The sequence below is a fragment of the Leishmania mexicana genome, chromosome 8, assembly GCF_000234665.1.
Source record: "Leishmania mexicana MHOM/GT/2001/U1103 complete genome, chromosome 8".
Classification (NCBI taxonomy): domain Eukaryota; phylum Euglenozoa; class Kinetoplastea; order Trypanosomatida; family Trypanosomatidae; genus Leishmania; species Leishmania mexicana.
The window spans coordinates 912,177-934,442 of NC_018312.1; the positions used below are offsets into that span (position 1 = coordinate 912,177).

Sequence of the window (22,266 nt, forward strand, 5' to 3'; positions counted from 1 at the left end):
CACAGGCACACCTGCGCTTGAGCCGCAGGGTTTATTTCCTCCGCCCTGACTTTCTTGGTGCTTTGTGTAAGGGGGGACGCTGACGCAAGGCCTCCAGAGGCAGCGGCAGCAACGAACTGCGGCGGGGCAGCAGTCGGCAAAACCGCTGAGGGACGAAGGCCCCCCCCTCGCTGTTGGGCCGACCGTGCATTTTAGTTTTTTGTTGGGACGCACGTAGCGGAAGAGAGGGAGCAACACGAATGCAGGCTTCAAGGTAAGAAGGCGTCTGCGGCGGAGTTCTTGGCAGGTTCCAGCAGATCGTGCATGCGCAGGCGACATGTATGCGCTGTACGCACTTGTGTAGGGGGAGGGAGGGAGGGGACTGCTTCGCTTCCTCCCTTCTCCCTTTGAGGTGCGCGACTTCGTCACAGAGCGCTGTCGTCGCTGCCTTGACACATCTTCGTGTCTCCTCTTTCTCTCTGCGCCTCACCTCTTTTCTGCTTCCTCGGTTGGGGCCCCCCCCCCCCCCCCCCACACACACACACGCGTGCGGGACTGCTTTGACGAAGTCCTTCAAGGCCCTCTCGCGGCGCACGGTAGCCGGTTTCACCGGTGCCAGAGCGCCACTAGCCCACACCCACGCACACCATCACGACTGCATAGATTCAACGACGGGCGTGGAGGGGGAGATCCACCACCACAGACCATAACCGGGCGTCACCGTTCATCGTGTGCCTCCTTGTCTCTCTCTCACACCGTCCACCGCGTGCACACCTCTCCTACCCGCTGATAAAGACCACATGCAAGCCTCACCGGTGCTGGCCGGCGCGGTGGTGCGCCGAACGGCGGCGGCCTCCGTAGGCAGCGAACCTCGCACCAAGTTACCCTTTCTTATCAATGTTGTCAAGAGGGCGCGGAAGTCTGCCAACACAGTGGGTGCGTCGACGCCGGCACTCCCCTCGACGTTGTCGACGACGGAGCCGCCTATCCAAGCCACCGCCTTCAAGCCATACCCGCTTCTGAGCCCCGGCGAGACCAAGCAGGCCGCCGGCAGCTCCCTCCTCTACAAGGACGACGTTTGCGCGCTTGTGAACGATGCATTCCCCAAATCGATGGTTCACTGCCTGGTCATGCCACTGGACCTCCGCCTAGAGTCCCTCAACGCCCTCACCAAGAAGGACGTCCCACTGCTGCGCCACATGATGCACGTGGGGGATGAGTACGTTCACTATTTGAAGAAGGCGGTTCCCCACGCCTACAAGGCGCGCCGGTTCATTGCGGGATTCCACGCCCTTCCCTCGCTGCCCATGCTGCATCTGCACGTGCTGTCTACGGATCTGGACAGCCCGTGCCTCAAGAGCAAGAAGCACTACAACAGCTTCGCCACTTTCTTCTTCCTCACAAGCGACCGCGTCTTGGAGGACCTGGAGCGGCACGGCCGCGTGACGCTGAACCAGGACGTCGCGCGCCTTCGACAGATGGAAGAGCAGGACATGAAGTGCTTGTGGTGCGGCACCGCGCTGCCGAACGTGCCCGCTATGAAGTCTCACATCCAGAGCTGCCCGCAGAACAAAGCCGTGGAGAAATCGTCGTAGGCGGGGTGGGTCGGACTTTTGCTCACAGTGACGCACAAACGTAACAGTCAGCAGCAGCACTCAAAGGAGGGAGTGACGCCACTCGGCTCATCCGCAGGAAGGCAGCGCCGACGGGTCTGCAGAGAAGACACCGGCTCTTCGGCAGCGTGACGCTTCAGCTGAACACGACCGCTAGCACAGCGCATTTTTCTACGCGCGTCTGTTCAAAAAAAATGCAGAATGCGCATGCAGTCTGTGCGTGGGTGCTACGGCACCTCTCGCCTCCGCTTCTCATCATCTCTCTCCTTTGCCACCCTTTTCCTCTCCCGTTCTTTATCTGCAACTCGATGCCGGCGTGCGTGTTGTAAGAAACCTGCAGGGAGGGGGGAACACGTGCTCGAGCGACGTCGATGAAGCTTCATACACAACCGTGCATACATACAAACACGAAAGCGCGCACACACGCACACCCTGCTCATCGCATCGGGCCACCTCTTCATCTGCTCCGCTGCCATCACTGCCCCTGCCACAGAGAGAACTGCTGGCGGTGCCGCTACGACTGTGTGGCGGCACGGGACTGACACTCTCTCGACCCCCGCTGAGCTCGCCTATCTTTTTGAGAGCGTGTGTACAGTTTCTCTTGTGTTGCTGCCGGCACCACGATCGCGATTGTCACAACCATCGAGCCTCCTTGCTTGCTTTCCAGACAGCGTGCCATGATCCAGCCTCAGAGCACCCTGTTCCGCCGCCGCGAGGGCGGTGTCGGGGATGATGGCGCACTTAACTCCCCGTCCTCCTCCCCTGCCCCCTACCAGATGCGCCTCGGCACAGCAGCTGCCGCTTCAGTGCACACGAACGCCTTGCAGGAGCAGGAGAACGACGCTCTCATGCAGGCGCTTCTGTCCGACATGCGCAAGGCAAAGAAGAGCTTCACCAAGATGGGCGATGAGGTGCGAGAGCAGAACGCGCTGCTGGAGCGACTGCGCACCTCCTTCTTGAATACGCAGAACTCCCTTCGCAAAACGATGCGGAACTTGGACAAGATAGGCTGGGGAAGTTTCAAGCACATGTGGGTGCTGGCGCTCTTCGTGATTGTGTTTTTCATGTTGCTGTACTTGATGCTGCGCTTTCGGTAACTCGCACACTGAAAGACAGGAAAACCGTCTCCCGTGAACATGGCTGCTGCAGGAGGGGGCCGCGTTCCGCGTGCGCGCGTGTGTGTCCCTGCGAGCTGCTGCGTCGAGGCTTGGTGAAGATTGCAGCGTCCCATTCCTTTCGCTTTGTTTGGGTGTGTGCTCGCCTGTTTTCTCTCTATACGCTTTGTCGCGTTGACGGCGTAAAGTGGGGTAGCTGCTCCGCTGGGTATGCACATGAACACGAGCCCCCCCCCCCCCCCCACACACAGGCACAGGCATACAGGAGCACAGGCACCATCCGGTGGAAGGACCAGCCGCGCAAGCAGGCTGGAGTGCAGGTGGGTGCACGTGTGCAACGACAACCAACTCCACAAACCAGGACCTCCTCCTTTCTCATCGGCACACAACGACGGAGGCGGGTAGGTGCTGCTGGCTTGCTGACTGGGCCCACAGACGAGTGTCTGTGCATGTGTGCTGAGGACACCCAGCCCCCCCCTCCCCGTTGCCTTTCTGTCGTGTGCGCACGCTGACATGCGCATTGGGCTGCATCTCAGTGCACTCGCGTGCTGGATCAGCTGCGAGGATGCACCTACCTCACATTGCCTTTTGCCCTTCAGCTGCACGCATGCAACCTTTGCCCAAGGGCGTTGCCCTACACCACAGAGGCACGAGGAGGAGGAGGAGGGGGGCCGGGGTACACTTGCAAAGCAGCGTATAATGATTCTCGCATCGCCACATACTCACTCTTCTCCCTCTCTTCTGCGCTCCCTTTCCTTTTGTTTCCATCCTGTCACATCGTCTCTGTTTTGGTGTGCACGCGCCGCCACCGCACACCTGCATCCGTCCCCGCATACGTGCATCAACCCCTTTATGCATGCGCGTGTGCGCTTCTCTCTTCTTCCCTCCCTGACACGCGCTGATGTGCGTACACGTGGCACGGGCGCGCGCAACAGATGCCAGAGAAACCGCGCTTCTCCAACTTCTTTTTTTCCCCGTTCATTATTGTTTAGATCTTTTACCCACCCACCCACACACACACACACACACACACACAGACACACACCGTTGTTGTGGTCGTCGGTTGATCTGGCGCTGTGTGCTGCGGTGTCTTGACCTCTCGCTATCTTTCTCTGTTGGCGTCCTCGTCTGCTTTTCCTTTTCGTTGTGCTCCTCAGGTGCAGGCGACGACACAAAGGGAACAGCGGCAGACGCGAAGAACAACGGACGAACAAGGCAGCAACCAGAGACGGGACAAAACGGAAAGAGAAAGCAACTCCCCCCACACACCCAAACGGTACGATATACTCGCCCACGCCGCTGTACCGTAACCCCCCACCCCCACCCCCACTCTCTCCGCGGTGTTACCTTGTCCTCCCTCCCTTCTCCTTTTTGTTTATTTGCTTGCCTCTGAGGCGTTCCTTTCCTTCTCTCGTTTTCATCCTCAGTTACTGTTTTTTGCTGTGTGATTCGCCAACTATTCCGCGTCCACCTTCACGCCCCAGGGCGTCTCTCCCCAAACATCACCAAGTCTAGCCCAGTCAACTCTCGCGTCGCTCGCGCGTTGTCCTTTGTGCTCTGCCTTTGTGCCTTTTCCCACCACAGCAACCACAACCATAATCATCCAGACACACGCGCACGCTGGCAAGCACCGTCTATCAACGTATTTTTTTTTCATCTATATCCCGAACTTCGTGTGTGACCCTGTTTTCTCTTACTGTTTTTTTTTTCTCTGTCTATTCTAAGGAGCACCACGAATACCACCAGCAGCAGACGGAGGGTGAGGCTCGAGCACACGTGACGCGCACGAGCATCGTCGTTGTTTGACCCTCTCTCGCCCTGTTCCCATCGCTGACTGGAACGTCGTCGACACACATACACCGAGGAAAGGTGGAACGGCATATGCACAGCAGAAGGACGCCGCACAAACATTGAAGCAAGAAAATAACAAGCGACGTGATCGGCAACGTTGGCGTGGTGTCAGGTCTGCGCAGCGCTCGGCTGATTCAGCCATTTCTCGGCCTATATATCTACATATTTACACATCTATCTATCTTCGCGAAGGAGCGGGCCATTCAACTTTCTGTTTTGTTTTTCTTTCGTTCTCGTTTCGGATCTCTCTAAAGGAACAACCAACACAACCAACCAGACAACCAACAAAGGGCAAACAAAGAACAGGGCAAAAAAAAACAGAAGAAGGTAAACATACTGGCACAGATAACTTGGTGATGTGATCACGCGACGGCGAACCACCGCCCTACAAACCCTCCCCCCTCCTCCCCCCCCCCACACACACAAAGAGAGAGCAAAACCCAACAACAAAAAAAATAACCAACGTAGCCGATCAAGTCCGAGGCGCCCTCCTTTTCGTTTTACCTTTCTAGTGTCTTGATCGCACACCACCACACAGCTCCGTCCATACAGACAACGAAACGCCTCCGCTTCGAACGAGGGGAGGGGGCAATCTAAGAAAGGAAAATAAAAGGCGAACACAGCTCTGTCTTCTTGTACTCGCCCTTCTCCGCCATATATCTCTTTCTGTCTCCTCGCTCAACCCTTCCCCCCTCTCCCCTGCCTTGCCCACGCTTTGAAGGGGTGGCGTGTTGCTCCGCACATCCGACGACTGCAACCGCACCAAGTCGAAAGACAGAAAACAAACGACCGTGTCTTTGCGGCGTTTTGTGTTGGACCTCTCTCACTCTCTTTCCATGTGTCTGTCCGCGAACGCGAAGGATTGACTTTCTGGCTGTTTTGTTTCTGTCCCCCCCCCAATTTTTTACTTGTGGTCCTATTGTTTTTCCCCTCCTCCCTCCCCCGCCTTCCCTCTCTTCTTCCTTCTCTGCGGGGACACGTGTGTTTGAATTTCTGTTGACTTGTGTGTGCGTGAGCCTGGTCGAGCTTGTGCTTTAGTCTCCGAACGTTCTGTTCATCGAGTTGTGCCGTTGTCTTCCTTGTGTCGTGAACAGTGCGACTCGCGAAGGCGTTTTCGTGTGTTCTTGTGCTGGTATAACCACTGCGCCGATCTAGGTGAGTTCGCGCAGCACGAAGAAGGGTAACATACCGCATACAAGCAGCACGCCTCCAGACGCACCCCCCTCCTCCAACTACTCATCGAGCGAGACGAACAACAGGAACAAATAAAAGGAAAACGAAAGGAAAAAAGCAGTAAGCGCAGCCGATTTGTGTCGCGGTGTCTTGGGCTGATCCTTCTGCCTCCTCCTCGTTGTTCTCCCCTCCCCCCGATAGGAAGCACTTCTTCTTTCCCTGTACGTTATCGCTGTGTTTTGTGCGTCTGTCTGTGTCTGTCTCCCTGTGTGTGTGTGTGTGTTCCTCCCACCACGTCCATTTCTTTTTTTTTTGTTGTTTTGGTTTTACGCGTCAACTTCCTCGTGACATTTTCCATCTTCAAGGCAACTCTCGTTTATCTTTTTTTTTGTTTTGTTCCGTCTCTGTTTGGTCTTGGGTTCGCCTCGCCGTCTGGATCCCCCTCTCCTCTCTGCCTTCCTCTGTTTTTTTTTTTCTTCGTGCTGTTGTTGTTTGCGGCTTCTCTTTGGAAGCTGACGGGTAGGTGATAGTGTGTGCCCCCACCCTCCTTCTGTTTCATCTGTTCCCCCCCCCTCCCCCGCTCTCCAAGTCTCCTGCTCGTTGTGCCGCTGGTCACTCCTTTCTGTGAGCTGTGGTTGCGATTCTGTTCGCCTGTATAGATCGACGGCGTGCGCGTTGACTCGTGTGTCGGTCTCCGACTTCTCCCCTTCCACCCCTTCAACCAAAAAAAGCCAAAAACGATTAACTCCTCCTAACGTCGTTTTTTTTTTGATTGTACTCTTCCAACTCCACGTGACACCGCCGTCGATCACGTTTTTACTTTCTGCGGCCTCTGCCGTCTCTCTTCGTTCTTCATTTCGGCTCCTACAGGCGATTGTGTGTCCCGAACTCTCTCTCTTTCACTCGCCCCGTGTCTGCTGAGTTCGTTGTGCCTTTCTGAAATCAGGCGATATCCGCTTGCTGCCCTTTTTTTTTACTCCGAATTCTTTTTTTTTGCCTTTTGTTCGGTTGACGCAGGTTGCGTGTGCCCGTGTGACGCGTCTCGGTGTCTCCCTCTCGTCGAGTGATCACTCCCGCGTTTTCCTTTGGTTGTGTGCTTCTGTGGGGGCGCTCCCTCAAATCCCTTTTTTTGCTCCCCCCCTCCCCCTGGGTTCATCTCCCCGCCTCTTTTCTCCCTTCCACACCACAGAAGCGCCCACACAGGACGTCTCACCCGCGCATCACTCATTTTCCTGTTTGTGTGTTGCTGCTGCTGTTGTTGTTTTCCTCTTCTCGATCGCCAACCTCTACCTCTCCCACCTTCCGAGAGGTGAGCAGAGAATATAGCGACAAGAAAGCAGCGCTCCATCGACCACGCAAGATTCCTTCGCCCCTCCCTCGTCCTCTTGCACGGCGAACTCATCCATAACAACCGAATCGGCAAACGTGAGTGGAGGACAATAAGAAAAAGTGAGAGCGAGCAAGGGAAAAAGAACAGCGGAGAGCGCACTGCAGCATCGAGTGTACTCACCCACCCACCCACTCACACACACACACACACATACACAGATACGCATGTAGTGGACTGCCTCCCAACAAGCAACCCTTAAGAAGGAATTGTACGGCAACATAGACACCGGAAGCTCTCAGAGAATAGTCAAGCTTTTGCTGTGCTCTTGAGGCACTTGCCGAGCGCCTGTACTCTCCTTTTTTCTTTCACACTCCTGCTGCTTGTTTGTGTGCGGTGCCTCCTCTGCTCCTCATCCACTCGCTCTGTCTCTGTCGCGCCACGAGAGCAGCCCTCTCCCTCCCCCACGCCCCACTGCCAGTACAGGTGCGCCGTGCAGCATTTTCCACGAGTACGTGCCTTTTTTTTCGGACGCTGCCACTGCGCTCTTCTTTTTGGCCGCTCGCTGGCTGTCATTTGCACCGTATTATTTTTTCTTCTTCGCTCGTCGACACGTTTCTGCGCTCCACTTGTACGCCTAACGGAGGGTTTCCACACCGACTAGGTTCTCTCCCGCTCTTCGGCCAGGTGTCCTTCTTTTTCGTCTTCGGTCGGCACAGAGGTGGCACGCAGGCACGCCACCACGTGCAAACACCGCACCTCGACGGAGGCCCGCTCTCTCTTCCCTCCCCGTGACGCACGTCCTTCCTCTTTTCAGAAGGGCACGCGTGACTCTCTGGACGTGCATTGCTGCTGACAAGCGGCGCGCTAAAAGAGGTGCCCCTCCCCCCCCCTCAACCATCCACGATCACGGCCGCCGCAATGGCGAGGTTCTGGCGACAGTACGGCATTCAGCTGTACGGGTTTCTGGTCAAGACATTCCTGCAGCGATGGCGCATGCCCGTCTCCACGGCGCTGGAGATCCTTCTCCCTTGCCTGTGCATCATTCTGATATCCGTTGCCTACTGGGTGTCGGGCAGCTCGACCGTGCCGGCGCAGATGTACGACGGCGGTGCCTACGTGCCGCTGAACATGACAGACTTCTTGTCGTATTTTATGTGCAAGAAGATGGAATCGAAGCTGAAGGTGCCGTGGCACCCGTGCCCGCCTGGGATGAAACCGCCGGCTCTCACGTGCCTGTCGCTCATCGGCAACGGCAATGAGATTTGCATCCAGGGCGTCTTTTACACGGTGCTGTCTCACATGCTGTACGCCATGTACTATGGCAGTGGCCCGTTCGGCATGAACACGATGGACGGCCACCTCACGCTCTCGGCCCTGGTGACCGAGGCGACACGCAGGGAAAACCCAACCTTCTTTGGTCGGGGTGGTAGGGACAGCCTGTCGCATTACGGCAAACTGCTGGTGTCGAGCAACTCGCCTGCGCTGGCACAAAAGTTCATGACGTTCTGCCGCGAGAGCAGCGGCATGTGCGGCGAGGTTCTCTATGGCACACCCTTCACTTCACTGGCTAGTGCCAAAGAGTACGCCGCCGTCAACGAGAACACCGTCTGGGCTATTGTCGACCTTCCGACGACCTCCCTCGCGTCCGACGGCGAGGCAGAGTTCACCATCAGCATGAACTTCACGGCTACAGCGCCGACGGCGAAGGAAGCACAGAAGAGCCTCTTCACGCGTGGCCTTGGCGCCAAGGACGGCAGCGATGGCTACGTGCTCTACTGGGCCAGCGGCTTCTTGACGCTGCAGACGTTTGTGCACGAGTTCTACTTGGCGCAGGCGCTGAGCACCCACAATGTTACTGGCCCTTCCACTTACTATACGGTCCCCGGCTCCGATGTGGAGGGCATCAGCGCGTACCTCTCGCAGTACGGCTCCACCGTAATCCCGATGCCGACGCCTTCGCGCTACGACAACGCGTTCCTGACGAAGTGGGCCTACTACATGCCACTGCTTGCCGTGATGGCTGTGCTGTATCCGACTTCGCGCCTCGTGATGCTGATCGTCGTTGAGAAGTACAACGGCATCCGCGAAGCGATGCTGATCATGGGCCTGCATCCGTCCTGCATGTTTTTTGGGTGGTACTCCTCCACACTCATCATGGACTTGATCTCTTCGCTGCTCGCCGCCATGTTTCTCAAGATCGGCTTCCTCGACAAGGTGGACTACGGCCTCCTCTTGCTGCTCTACTTCTCCTTCATGCAGCAGAACACGGCCCTATGCTTCTTCGTCAGCTCCATCTTCCGCAACCCACGCGTGGCGAGCTGGTTCATCGCGTTTGTGCTGTTCGTAGTCGCGATCCCGTCCTTCTCCTTCCCAACCGGCATGACGGACATTCAGAAAATCTTCTGCTGCCTGGTCCCCTGTGTCGGCTACATTCAGGCGTTCAACATAATGGTGGACTACGTATCCTTCGGCTGGCACTTTGGGTGGCCGCAGGCGCACGCTGGCTACTTCAACTTCTCCGTGGCGGTTGGCATGATGTGGGCCTCGTTTGCTGTGTTGATGCTCCTCAGCTTCTACTTGGACCGCGTCTCTTGCGGCGCCGTCGGCCGCCGCGCCCACCCCTTGTTCTTCCTCATGCCGCTGGTGAACCGCTTCCGCAAGACCAGGGCAACGCTGGTCAAGATGTGGGACATGGGCAAGCCGATTCGCCCCGGTTCTCTGGTCGCGCGTGCCATCAGTGACGACGACGAGCTGCACAGCGCGTCATTTGCGAACGGCTCGTTGAAGATGAACGGCAAGGAGTTGTCGCAGGACAGCAGCCGACTCATCGAGCACTACCATGACGTCGTCAGCACACAGGACCCCGCTGTCGCCGCTGTCTTCCATCGCCTGCGCAAGATCTACATTGACGGCGGCATCCTCGGCTTCTTGTACACGTACTTCACAGGGTTGTTCCGCGATGGCGACCGCATTGTCGCGCTGGACGGCGTGACGTTCGCGATGCGCACCGGCGAGGTGAGTGTGCTGCTCGGCCCCAACGGTGCCGGCAAGTCCACGATCATGGGTGTGGCGACCGGCATGGTGAACCCGACGAGCGGCGATGTTTACGTGCGTGGGTACAACGCCCGCACACACCTTGATGAGTGTAGGCAGAACATCGGGTACTGCCCTCAACGCGATATCGTATGGTCTCTGCTGACGGTGGAGGAGCACATCACCTTCTACGCCCGCATGAAAGGCTCCAACTCAGTGAACGTGCAGGACAAGGTGAATTATGTGGTGGACCTCCTCGACCTGCATGAGAAGCGCCACTGCCAAGCGAGCCAGTTGTCGAGTGGTCAGCGCCGGCGTCTGTGCGTCGCGATCGCCATGGTCGGCGACTCCTCCGTGCTGTTTCTCGACGAGCCCACGGCCGGCATGGACATCAAGGGTCGCAAGATCGTGTACGAAGCCCTGAACCGCACCCGCACCCAGCGTAGCGTGCTGATCTCCACTCACCTTCTCGACGAGGCTGACCGCATTGCCGACCGAGTGCTCATCGTGAACAAGGGCCTGCTGTGCGCGGAGGGCTCGGCGATGTACCTCAAGTCTCAGATGGAGGTCGGGTATGTGGTGACGTGCCTACTGGAGAGCAACATGAGCGCAACAGAGGAAAACTGCGCTGCCGAGGGGCTGGTGAACTTTGTACGCGCCGAGAGCTACGCGACGCGGCGGGTTGGCGACAGAAACAACGAGGGATGCGTGGTGCTGGGGGTGCAGCGGCGCGGGCGCGAGGTGTGTTTTCGCTTTCCGATGACCCTCCTCAGCTCAGCCGGCTTGACGCTTCTTTCACTGATTCAGCGCAACAGCGAGCGGCTGCGCCTGCGCAACGTCGCGCTCAACCTGGCGACTCTGGAAGACGTCTTCTTCACCGTTACTTGCACCTCACCGCTCATGTCAAGCGTGACAGACGGCGAGCTTGTCGGCGGGCGAGAGGACGAAGGCGAGGTACTGTCGATCCCTGAAACGCCGTCAAGTAGCGCTGACCTCTACGAGGAGAACGCGAGCTACTTCTTCATTTTCTGCCGGCACTTCCGCGCGCTCTTCCTCAAGCGGCTGCACTATGCCCAGCGCGACATAAAGCTGCTTGTCTACCAAGTGGTGCTGCCGATCATCTTTCTGCTTCTGTCGCTGTTCATCAGCCTTGTACGGGACCCGAACCAGCCCGCGCTGCGGCTCGACATGACGATGTACGATGGCTACGCCTCCCACCCATCGCAGGTGATGACGGCGTACTCTAACTTCTCCGGCTACGTGCAGAGCATGACCCGCTACCCCATGAATGTCACGAACGCCTTCTGCCTCAGTGCAAGTCTCCCCCACAAGGTCTGGGGCTCGTACTACCGTACCGACTTCCGCGAGATGCCGCCTGGCTTGCCCAACGTCTCCAACGGCATGAGCCGACTGCTCCTGAGCGAAGTCATGTCGCACAAGGATCCGCGCTACGTTGCCGTGGCGCCGGTAGGAGCGGTGTTCCAGCAGGGTGCGCCGAAGAAAACCCCAACGCTTCTGCACAACACGTCGCACAGCCACGCCGCTGCGCAGGGCGTGGGTGCGCTCTATCACCTCGCCACGTATCAGCTCTTTGGCTCCGCCGTGGAGATGCCCACCGCCGTGAACTCTCCCATGATGCTTGGCGAGTTTGAAAAGACGCTGGTGACAGCCAACAGACAGGTCATGGTTGGCATCTTCATCATTCTGCCCTTCATCTTTATTCCGTCCAACACAATCTCCTACATCGTCGAGGAGAAGGAGTCCGGCGCCCGCCACATGCAGTGGCTCTCCGGCGCCAATGTCGTGGCGTACTGGCTGAGCAGCTTTGTGTTCGACTTTGCGACCTACCTCTTGACGCAGATCTTGGCCTTTATCATCTTCCTCATCTTCAATCGAACCGAGTTCATCGGCAAGGACAACGCCGGCGCCGCCGTTGTGCTCTTCTTCTTTTTTGGCCTGACGTCGATCCCGTTCAGCTACTTCTTGAGTGTCTTCTTCCGCTCCAGCTTCACGGCACAGTCCGTCGTCTTTTGCATCAACTTCACCTTTGGCTTCCTGTGGGTGACGCTGGAGTCGATGATCGCCGAGCATGCGCTGCGGTTCGCCGAGGTGGTGACCTCCATCCTTCGCATCATCCCAGCCGTGAGCTTCGGCGAGTCCATGTTCGTGCTCTCTGGCTCGCAGCTGGCCAACTTGATGTTCCCGAACCGCGCCAAGAAAAGCCTGTTTTCGCTGTTGCACTTTAGCGAGACAGGCAGCCCCACAGGCGGCATCGGAACAGGCCTCATCTACATGTCTGTCGTTGCTGTGGCCTGCACTGTGGCACTCGTGATTCTCGAGTACCTGCGGCTGCAGCGTCTCGACTCCGCCTTCACACAGTGCTGCACAAAGCCGAACAGCGAGGACGAGGAGGAGCACCGCCGCCTTGAGGAGGCGCATCCGTCCGTGAAGCAGGAGGAGGACTATGTGTGCGCAGCTAAGACAGGGCCCGCGTCGACCCGTATTGCGGTGCAGCACCTCAACAAGCGCTACCTCGGCGCCAAGCACGCCGCTCTCCAGGACATCTCGTTCGGCGTGAATGAAGGCGAGGTGATGGGTCTGCTAGGGCTTAACGGTGCCGGCAAGACGACGGCGGTGAGCATCCTCGCAGGTGAGGTGGTGGCGACAAGCGGAAAGGCGTTTGTGAACCACTACGCGGTGCAGTCGATGGAGAGCCGCCCCTATGTTGGCTACTGCCCGCAGTACGATGCGCTGCTGAGCAATCTCAGCACCGAGGAGCACCTCTGGCTGTATGCCCGCCTGCGCTCCGTCAAGGAAAAGTACATCAGGGTCGAGGTGGACGTACTGCTCAAAGAGCTGGGGCTGTACCCGTTCCGCAACCAGCCTGCCGCGTCCCTGAGCGGCGGCAACAAGCGCCGCCTGTCCCTCGCGATTGCGCTGGTCGGCCACACAACGAGTGTGCTGCTGGACGAGCCGACGTCGGGCATGGATGCTGTGGCGCGTGCACAGACGTGCGACGTAGTGCGGCGTCTCACGGCCCAGAAATCCGTGGTGCTGACGACGCACCGCCTGGACGAGGTCGAGGCTCTGGCCGACCGCGTGGCCTTTGTCGTGCGCGGCAACCTGCGCTGCGTCGGCACGCCGCAGGAACTGAAGAACGCGTACAACAAGACTGCCGCCTACACGCTCAATGTGCTCTTCCCCAATACGGTGCAGTTGCAGGCCGCGGACGCGAACCTGGTGGCGAAGGTGCGCAGCTACGTGTTCGACACCATCACCGCCACAGCGGGTGAAAATGCGCAGCAGATGACTCGATGCGAGGTGGTGGAGGTGCACCAGTGCTCACTGCAGATGGCCGTGAACGGTGACCTCCATTCTATCTGCGTCGCCGTTTCTCAGATGCAGACAGGCCGGGCAAACGGCATTCCTGCAACGACGTACGTCAGCGTGAGCCAGCCGACGTTGGAGGACATTCTGCTTCTCCATTAGGAGCGCTGCAACGCAGAGACGACACTTCACGCCACATGTGATCTCGTTATCATTCATGCGTTCACACCCTTCTCCGTTTGCCGCTTCCCTTTTCCCTTCGTCGTCGTCCAGCGCGCAGCCCCCCCCCAAAAAAAAAGCGGGGAAGGTTTTTATCGCGTTCATCTTCGTGGGCGTCACGCTTCCGTCATCCCTGACTCCCGTGCGTCTCTCCTCCCTCTATGCTCGTTCGTGGATGAGTTGCAGCCCGGGAACGGGAGGCGGACCAGCAACGGAAGCGAAGAAGAACATGAAAAGCGGAAAGGTGTTCACACTCGCACACCAACGCAAAGGCATGTCGATGAGGATATGTGCGTGAAGGGTTTCTTCAGCCGCCGCCGCACGTCACCCCCTTTTCTCTCTACCTTGTAACCGCCATTTATTTGTGTTTTCTTGTTCTGTCTTTTTGCGTTTTGCGCGAGTGCTCGCATGCAGACCGACGAGCAACGCGCCAGACAACAACAGCCCTTTGCACGCTGCCCTCTTCCGAAAAGGAAACGACGCGAAAGGAAAAGGGGGTCTCTGTGTCTGGGCTATCCTCGCGTGCGTCTCTCTCTCTGTATCGCTGTCTGTCGATGTACGCGTGCCTGCGTGTCCGCCCGAAGAAGAAAAAAGGGGCCACAGACACCGTACGCACACACACGCGCGCGCGCTCACGCATACGACTTCGAAAACGAGTCATCACAGGCGTCGTGAGCGGGCTCCTCCGGTGCCTCTTGCCATGGCGTCTTTGATCTCCCGTTCCTCTTCTTCCCTTTTAAAGAATGTTTCTCCCGCATGCTTCAATATTGTCTCTGTTGTTGTGTGCGTATCCCAAGAACACCCTCGTGTACGGCGACCTTTCTGCTGTTAGTTCGGCATTTCGTGTTCTCACGTCACTGTTACTGCCATCCCCCTCTTCTCATTCTCTCCGTCTGTCTCCCTGGTGAAGTCAGGCACGCAGCACCTGTACAACAACCAGCATAGCGCCAGGGATGAGTCTGTGGCTGTGTCACTGTGTGCAAATTGTTTCTCTTCTGCGTGTTCTCTTCAGCTGCGCCTGCTCGACCGGCAAGGAGGCGCGAAGAGGGTGCACATGCATGGACGAGAGACTGACGACCACAAGTGCACTCCGCACACGAAAGGTACAATGAGGAGGAAAGGAGGAGGAGGAAGAGGGGGAGTGGTTGGGATGAGGTGAGCGGGTCAGGCAGCGTGGGACTCACCACACGTTCCTGCCGGAGAGCGGTATAACGCTGCAACAGCCAAGTACAAGTGACAGCGGCGGCAGTAGTCGCAGTCATGCGCCTTCTCTGCATCAACGCGACCACCAAATAAAAAATGAAATGCCTCCGCATATTAGCCCCAGCGAAGAGAAAGAGAGCTGTGTTGTGGAAGAGGAAAGAAAAGGGATACCGCAGCCAAACCCCAGCCGCCACGAGTGACGACGACGACGTGTGTGTGTGTGTGTGTGTGTTTGGGATGGGGGGAAGAGGTAACATGTTTTTTTGCTTTGTTTGTGCTCACGTAAAAAAAGAAAAGAAGGACTTCATGACTCACAGCGGGTGCAAGGAAAAGCCACCGGACCGGCACACCACACTCACATACACGGCCACACAGCCACATCGCCCCCTCCCCTTTTGTCCTGCCCACACCTTTCACCACATCACCGCATGAGAACGGAGGGAGCAAGGAGAGAGCCGGAGAGATACACGTGGGCGTACTCTACGTGTGTGAACGGGCCAAAGGTGTGAGACATAGGGATGAGGTGGACATGCCTCGCTCCTCCTACGATCGCTCTCTCGCTCTTACGCTGCCTTTCGCCTTGTGTGGTGTTTCCGTGTTTCGGTGTGTCTGTCCGTCTGTCCGTCGGAGCGGCGAGTGCGCTCCGCTCCTGCGTTGCCGCACTTCCTCTCGTTGTTTCCTTCCTCTCTCGCACACGTGCGCACGCCTCTTCTGTTTTCTTTTTTTTCTAACATTTTCGGTCTGCGTCTGTGTCGTTTGTCTGACTGGTCAACGTCCCATGGGCACGCACACGCGCGCGAATACACCCAGACACCACACATGTGTATCAGCGCGTATCGGGCTCGTGCAGGGAGGCCGACAAGAGGCATCCGTGAAGCGGGAACGAAGACAAGCGAAGGGCGACAAATAGGGGATTCTTTTGGGAGCTTGTTCTACTTGCCCCATGATCTGCTGCTGCTGCTTCTCTTTCCCGTACTTGTGTGAATCCCTCTTCCAGCCCCCTCCTTTTTCGTTGTTCGCTTCGCATTGCACGCAAGTGGGCGGGACGCACGTCTGGCGCAGCTGCGTGGGTGCTTCGTATGCCTGCGCGTCATGTGTGTTCACGTGTTCATGCGCGTAGGCGACTTCTTTATTATTTTGTGTTTCGTTGGTGTGCCGCGCGTGTCCGCTGTCTCGACCACTGGTCGCCCTCTTTCTCCTCTTTTTCTCCTCCGCTTCGCTTTGCACACAGCTGCCCCCCATCTTTCTTTTTGCGTTCCCGTTGGTCGTGCATGTGCCACTGTTGTGAGGCGTGTTGCTGTGATGCTGTCGAAAGCCAGGCAGACGTATGCATACGCGCGCACGCTGACGTGGCCCGCCGACCACCCACACAGAGACGGCACGAGGCAACGGGAGACGCTGGAAAAAGAGGGAAGACGGAGAAGAAGAATCACGCAGTCGCCCTTCTCGTCACAGACCTTCAAACACACACACACACAAAACGGAAGAAAAAGGACCCGGAGAGAGGTGGCAGGACATACGCCGGATAGAGTGACGGATCGATGGAGGAGGGGTGTCTCTTCCTGACGGACGGAGCATGTGTTACGTTGTGTGGCGACACGAGCGTGATCATCCCAACGAACAGAGTCCGGAGGGGTGTGTGCACGCGTGCCGGCTCATTGTCGACCTCGCCTCTTTCCTCCTCTTGCACCCAAAAGCAGAGATCGCTGAGTGCATTCCTCATGTTACCTCAACACCAGCAAAGATATGCCCCACCCTCTTTCCCTGTCTCTCTCTTTTTGATTTCTCTCCGTAGCTCACTCGCCATCCTTTCGCCGCTGTCTGCGACACTCGTCATCGGACAGAAAAGGCGAGAGAGGGAGAGAGCTCAGCATCTAAGCTAAATCACACACATACACACACGCATCTATATCTAATAGGGGTCTCTGCCTTGCGATACCCCTCTCCTGCTGCACTACAGTCATTCCGCAGCCCCGCCACGTACCCTTAGCAAACGTGCACAGGGTGCACCTTGGTGCTTGCAGCGATACCGCGTCACCTTTGGGAGGTCTCCCCGCCTCTCTGCAGCTGAGTGGGTGCAGAGACTGGAAAAGTCACCACCCACAAGCGAGACCTTCACTTTATCGCCCATCTGTGTATCTGCGCCTTTGCGGCCTCTCTCGTCCTCCACAGAACGTGCAAGCGCGCCAATAGCGGTAATCAACACAACCTAACTTGCTAATCCTAAGAGACGTGGCACGACGGTCACCACGCTCCTTGTGTCCACAGATGCCGCCGCGTCATCGAGTGCCTCGCCCTTCGCACCGTGAGCTGGAAAATGCCATACGCCCCTACGATAAGCTCGTGATTGGCCTCCCCACCGCCATGGAGGGGTGGCGGCGGGCGTACGGGACAGTCAGGGAGTGGTGCAAGCTAGCACCCAACCCGCTCCTCGGCAGCCCTGTCAACGTACTTGGCGAGGAAAACGGCAACGATCGCAGTCGCGCACTTACGCTGCCGTCTCGCTCCATATCGGGGCATCCGGGTGACGCGACAGCTCGCCCTCCTCCATCGAACGCGCCACACACGAATGCGCAGCGCTTTCCCCAAACAGGCTACGCTCCAGCAGCTAGAAAAGATGACGCCCTGTACTGCGACGCCTGTCAGCGGGAGTTTGCCACACAGGAGAAGTACGAGGCACACATGGACACGCATATGTACTGCACTGTTGCCGGATGCCGTTTCACCTGCCGCAAGGGCAAGCCTTGGCGGATGGAGGAGCACATGGAGCTGCTGCACAACCGCCCTGATGCGCCAAACCTGGTGGACACGAGCGCCTACCTCGAGCAGCGCAAGAGCCGCTTCCCCACGCAGGACGCAGTGAAGATGAAGGTCGAGGAGCTCTACTACAAGGCAGCGCGAGGCGTTGTGCTGCCCGATGAGCGGCGACGGTGGATGCAGCAGCATGGTATTGTTATTCGCAAGCGGCCTCGCACGGAGGCGTCTGTGATTATACGCGGCGAATTGCCGGCCGAGTCACGTTCTCCATCAACAGCTTCGTCTGCATCTGCGTTGTCGTCCCGGTCATCGCGTCGGTCGTCGCGCTCGTCGTCTGAGCACCGACACAGGCGCTCTTCCCACCGAAACCCGCGCGAACCTCCGCAGCCGCCGGCGCATTCTCCCGCAAGCAGCGCGGAGGGCGCGCAAGCTCGCTTCATTCAGCCGCCGTCCGTTCCATCCTACCAGGACCCTGACCCCACGGCTGCACCGATCCAGGCCTCTGACGCGTCTCCACAAGGGACGCCAACAGGGGACCAGGGCACCGATGCGGTCGGTCCTACGACGACTGTCGTGCCACTGGTAAAGCAGTCGTCTCCCTCGCCGGCTTCGTCGGGTGGTGCCCACGCCGGGCGAGCACATCCGACGAAGATAATCCCTCTTGGTCCCAACGGTACCCTTACCCCGCGGCAACGCGTGCAGCTCGTGCGCGAACGCTATGCTGCTGCAAAGGATGTTCCGCAGTTTTACGTCTGCCACCGCTGCGGCATCAAGGGTGATCACTGGGTGTCCGACTGCCCTACGAAAGGCGACAACACGTATGATCGGCATGTCGTGTGGGGCGAGGCGAAGCTGTCGACTGTGGAGAGGAGCGCCAAGTCGCATCGTGAGAAGGCGGAAAAGGACAACAATGGGTCAGAGCAGCGGGGGCCAGAGGATGCTCCGCAGCAAGAGGCGGCAGAGACTACGGCGCCAAGCGACAGCGGTGTCGGACAAGCCGTAGCTGAGCAGGTGCACGACAGCGCACCAACACATCCTTCGCCCAGCGAGCTTCTCACGGCGGCGCCTGTCACGTCTCAAGAGGAAGGGAGCGCTAATGCCACACCGCCGTCGGAGAGCCACGCGACAGCAACGGCCGATGCCCCGAACGATCAAAGCAACGAAGACATGCCGCCGGTGCCGCAGTCTGCAGCGCCGCCAGCTGATGCGCTGAGGGAGGTGACTCGCATGATGGCCCCCGTCGCGGCAGCGAGGCACGCGCAGCCGCACCGCCGCGACCCCGCCCGCCGCCCACCGCCACCGCCGACGCTTTATGAGCGACTCACAGAGGAGGCGAGGATAGATGAGCAGGGCGTGCTGCTGCAGGCGTTGCGTTTCTTCGTCGCTCGCGACTTCTTCGAAGACCGTCCGAAGCAATGAGAGTCTGACCGTGGTTTCGAAGACCGCCACTACGCTTCGGAGGAAGAGGAGTCCGAATGGTCGAGGCCTCCGCGCGGAGTGTGTGCATCGGCTACTTCAGGAGCGCAGACGCCGTGGAGATCGTCGAAGTTGTCGTGTAGTTTCTCTAATACGTCGCGTTGTTGCCCTAGTAGTGACAGTGCCAACGGAGGAGGGCAGCGGGGGTTGGTGGTGGTGGCGCGCAGGCCACCGCTTGGTGGCGCACGCGCGCTTAACAAAGAACGGATGCGATGCTCTTGCTGCTAAGTGCTGTGATGTGTTTGCGCCCTGGCCCCTTACCACTGGATGCCGCCTGACAGGCCCCCCAGATTGTATAAGGCACCGCGTTGGTCGTGGGTGGGGGGGGGACGGAGCGAAGTGTGCAACATACGGTTGCTTGTTGAGCACCCGCGCACGTGGATTCGCGTATTAAGGTGCAGTCGCGTACACCGACCCTTGCATGCACGCAGTGTGTGCTGCGAGACGGAGAGTCCTCTCCCCAGCACACAGGGGGGGGGGGGGAGGAGCACAGAAACACAGCACGGCAACCGTCAGAGCAAGCGCAAGCAGTGAGGACACCCGTCACTGCTCGCAGGAGAGAAAGCGAAGGCACAGCGAGGGAAGTGATCTTGTGCAGCCGTCGATGTTACAGGCGTCTTGTGGTCGAGTCAGGCGGTGTGACAAGGGCACTGTATAGACCCCCATCTCTCAATCGAACCGCCACCGTTTGGGCAGTGAAAAGGAGAGGAGCTGCTGCCTGCTGTGTTCTTCTTCACGTGCGCGTCTGCATCCGATGTCTCTCAAGTGATGCAAGCGACTCTCGCTTCGCCCGCTTTAAGAAGTGTCACTGCCCCCTCCCCCGTCTTGTACGCACAACGATAGGCGAAGTGTTCGTCTTCCTGTGTGCATCTGTCTGGGCAAGCCCAGCGGACTCACGTCGACCGCGCCCCTCCCTTGGAGACCTCCAGAGGCACCTTCGGCAGCTGTTTTGGTCTCGACAGGTTCTGGGGTTGTCTGTCTGCGTGATGATTGTCATCCAGCGCGTTTTCCTGCCCGCCATTCGTGCGCTTCTCTCCTCTCTCCTCTCTCCTCTCGTCTCTCGTCCCTGCCGCAACTTGACAACGGTGTCCTCGCTCTTCGTCTTCTCTTTCCTTCGATGCACGTCGAGCTCAACCATCGCCTCCACTCCGTGCGCGACTTCTTCTCCCCTTTATCTCGTCTCTACCCTCTCTGTTTCGCACCGCACGTGGGGACACGTAGCATTTACGTCGGCGCAGCACACACGTGGGCGTGGTGTGTGTGTGTGTGTGTGTGTACCCCCCCCTCCCTTCTACCACCACGTTCTAACACAGAGACGTGTTAATCTTTGATCGGGCCGCCGGCCTTGTCCTTCTCTCCATCTTTTCTCTCACCTTCAGCTCACGCTCCATGTCTGCCTCCCCGCAGCTCACGCGCGAGCTCTCCGAGGACCTTCTCGCCGGCCGGTACGAGTGCATCGTCTGCTCTGAGCCCATCGGTCACCGACACGAGCTTTGGGCCTGTTCCTGCTGTTATGGCGTCTTTCACTTGCCATGCATCCGCTTCTGGGCGGACAGCCAAACGAAAGAGCGCGATCGGCAGCTGCGGTCCACTTCCGGCGTCGCCGCCCAAGGGGAGCTGGGCCGCTTCCGCTGCCCTCTTTGCCAGTCCTTCAACGAAATGGATAGCTTGGCTGTCTACCGCTGCTATTGCGGAAAGACGGCGAAGCCGCCCGTGGACGCGATGCTCGTGCCCGGTAGCTGTGGCCAACCGTGCGAGCGGCGCCAGGCAGATCCCTGCTGTCCTCACAGGTGCACGCTGCTGTGCCATCCTGGGCCGTGCCCAGCCTGCACGCGTGTTCGTGAGCAGGCATGCTGGTGTGGCAAGCACTCCAAGACGGTGGGTTGCTCGAGTAGCATTCACGGGTACGAGTGTAACGAGACCTGCGGGAAGCTGCTGGATTGCGGGGAGCATCGCTGCAAGGCGCCGTGCCACGAAGGTGTCTGCCCAGTCTGCACGGTGATGGTTACGGAGAAGTGTTACTGCGGGGCTACGGTGCGCACGCGGCGGTGCGGGGCTGCTCCGCCTGCCTTCGCCGGTGCTGCTGCGACAGCAGCTGCGGACGACAGCGCTGCAGGTGACGCGGGTGCCGGCGCGAGTGTCAGCGGCTTCCGTTGCGCGCACCACTGCGAAAAGAAGCGCGATTGCGACCAACACGTGTGCGGTATGCTGTGCCACCCCGGCTTGTGCGAGAAGTGCTATCGCACCCCACAGCGCCAGAAGTTCTGTCCGTGTGGCAAAACGCGGGTGCAGGTAGAGCGAACGTCGTGTATGGACCCCGTACCGTCATGTGGGCTCACGTGCGAGCTGCCACTGCCGTGTGGTCACCTGTGCTGGCTGACGTGTCACGACGAAACACCGTGCGCACCGTGCAAGGAGACGGTGACGGTGCCGTGCGCGTGTGGCAGCCGCCACGTATCCTGCCCCTGCTTCTGCCGATACCTGCCGGAGTCTGAGTGGGAGGCGGCACGCGTGCAGTGTGGTTTGCCAACCGGCTCACTGCCTGTGTCGGTGCCTCCCAGCTGCAATCAAGTGTGCCGTCGCATGTTGTCTTGCCACAAGCATCGCTGCACCAAGACGTGCTGTACCGACGCGGAACACACGTGTCTGCAGATATGCATTCGAAAGCTCGCGTGTGGTGTGCATCAGTGCGGGCGACTCTGCCACCAAGGCACGTGCCCCCCATGCACCCACGTCTCGTACGAGCGCCTCTACTGCCGATGCCGGAAGACGTGGGTGGACCCGCCGGTGCCGTGCGGGACGCGGCCGCCGCAGTGCAACCATCCCTGCAGCATCCCGCGTCCGTGTGGGCACCCGCCAAACCACCCATGCCACATCGAGGCTGAGTGCCCCAAGTGTGTCGTTCTGGAAGAGAAGCTGTGCGCGTCACACCAAAAGTCGATGCCGTTCCACATGCCATGCTACAAGAAGGAGATTTCGTGTGGACGGAAGTGCGGCAAGAACCTGCCCTGCTGTGGCAAGTTCTGTGATCTCGTGTGCCACATCGGGCCATGCGAGCACAACTGCGCGAAGAGCTTCCCGACGCTGGCCGATGTCTTGAAGCGCGGCAAGGGTGCGGCGGCGTGACGCGCATCTTGTTTCATTTTCTCTTCTGTTGTGATGGTGGTGGCCCGTGGGCCGCACGTGTGTG

At 58.7% G+C, this 22,266-nt stretch overlaps 5 protein-coding genes across 5 annotated transcripts; all 5 read left to right on the forward strand.

Annotated features, from left to right (window-relative positions):
- Positions 1-779: 779 nt before the first annotated feature.
- LMXM_08_29_0640 (conserved hypothetical protein) lies at positions 780-1,574 on the forward strand (the record flags this gene model as incomplete). The annotated part of the gene is made up of 1 exon (XM_003872449.1): positions 780-1,574. The coding sequence occupies one exon, from the start codon at positions 780-782 to the stop codon at positions 1,572-1,574; it is 795 nt and encodes a 264-aa protein (XP_003872498.1).
- Positions 1,575-2,269: 695 nt separating this feature from the next.
- Positions 2,270-2,689, forward strand: LMXM_08_29_0630 (putative BET1-like protein; the record flags this gene model as incomplete). The annotated part of the gene is made up of 1 exon (XM_003872450.1): positions 2,270-2,689. The coding sequence occupies one exon, from the start codon at positions 2,270-2,272 to the stop codon at positions 2,687-2,689; it is 420 nt and encodes a 139-aa protein (XP_003872499.1).
- Positions 2,690-7,979: 5,290 nt separating this feature from the next.
- On the forward strand, positions 7,980-13,583 carry LMXM_08_29_0620 (putative ABC transporter; the record flags this gene model as incomplete). The annotated part of the gene is made up of 1 exon (XM_003872451.1): positions 7,980-13,583. One exon carries the CDS (start codon positions 7,980-7,982, stop codon positions 13,581-13,583), a length of 5,604 nt encoding a protein of 1,867 aa, XP_003872500.1.
- Positions 13,584-17,111: 3,528 nt separating this feature from the next.
- Positions 17,112-19,019, forward strand: LMXM_08_29_0610 (conserved hypothetical protein; the record flags this gene model as incomplete). The annotated part of the gene is made up of 1 exon (XM_003872452.1): positions 17,112-19,019. One exon carries the CDS (start codon positions 17,112-17,114, stop codon positions 19,017-19,019), a length of 1,908 nt encoding a protein of 635 aa, XP_003872501.1.
- Positions 19,020-20,465: 1,446 nt separating this feature from the next.
- Positions 20,466-22,202, forward strand: LMXM_08_29_0600 (conserved hypothetical protein; the record flags this gene model as incomplete). The annotated part of the gene is made up of 1 exon (XM_003872453.1): positions 20,466-22,202. One exon carries the CDS (start codon positions 20,466-20,468, stop codon positions 22,200-22,202), a length of 1,737 nt encoding a protein of 578 aa, XP_003872502.1.
- Positions 22,203-22,266: the final 64 nt, after the last annotated feature.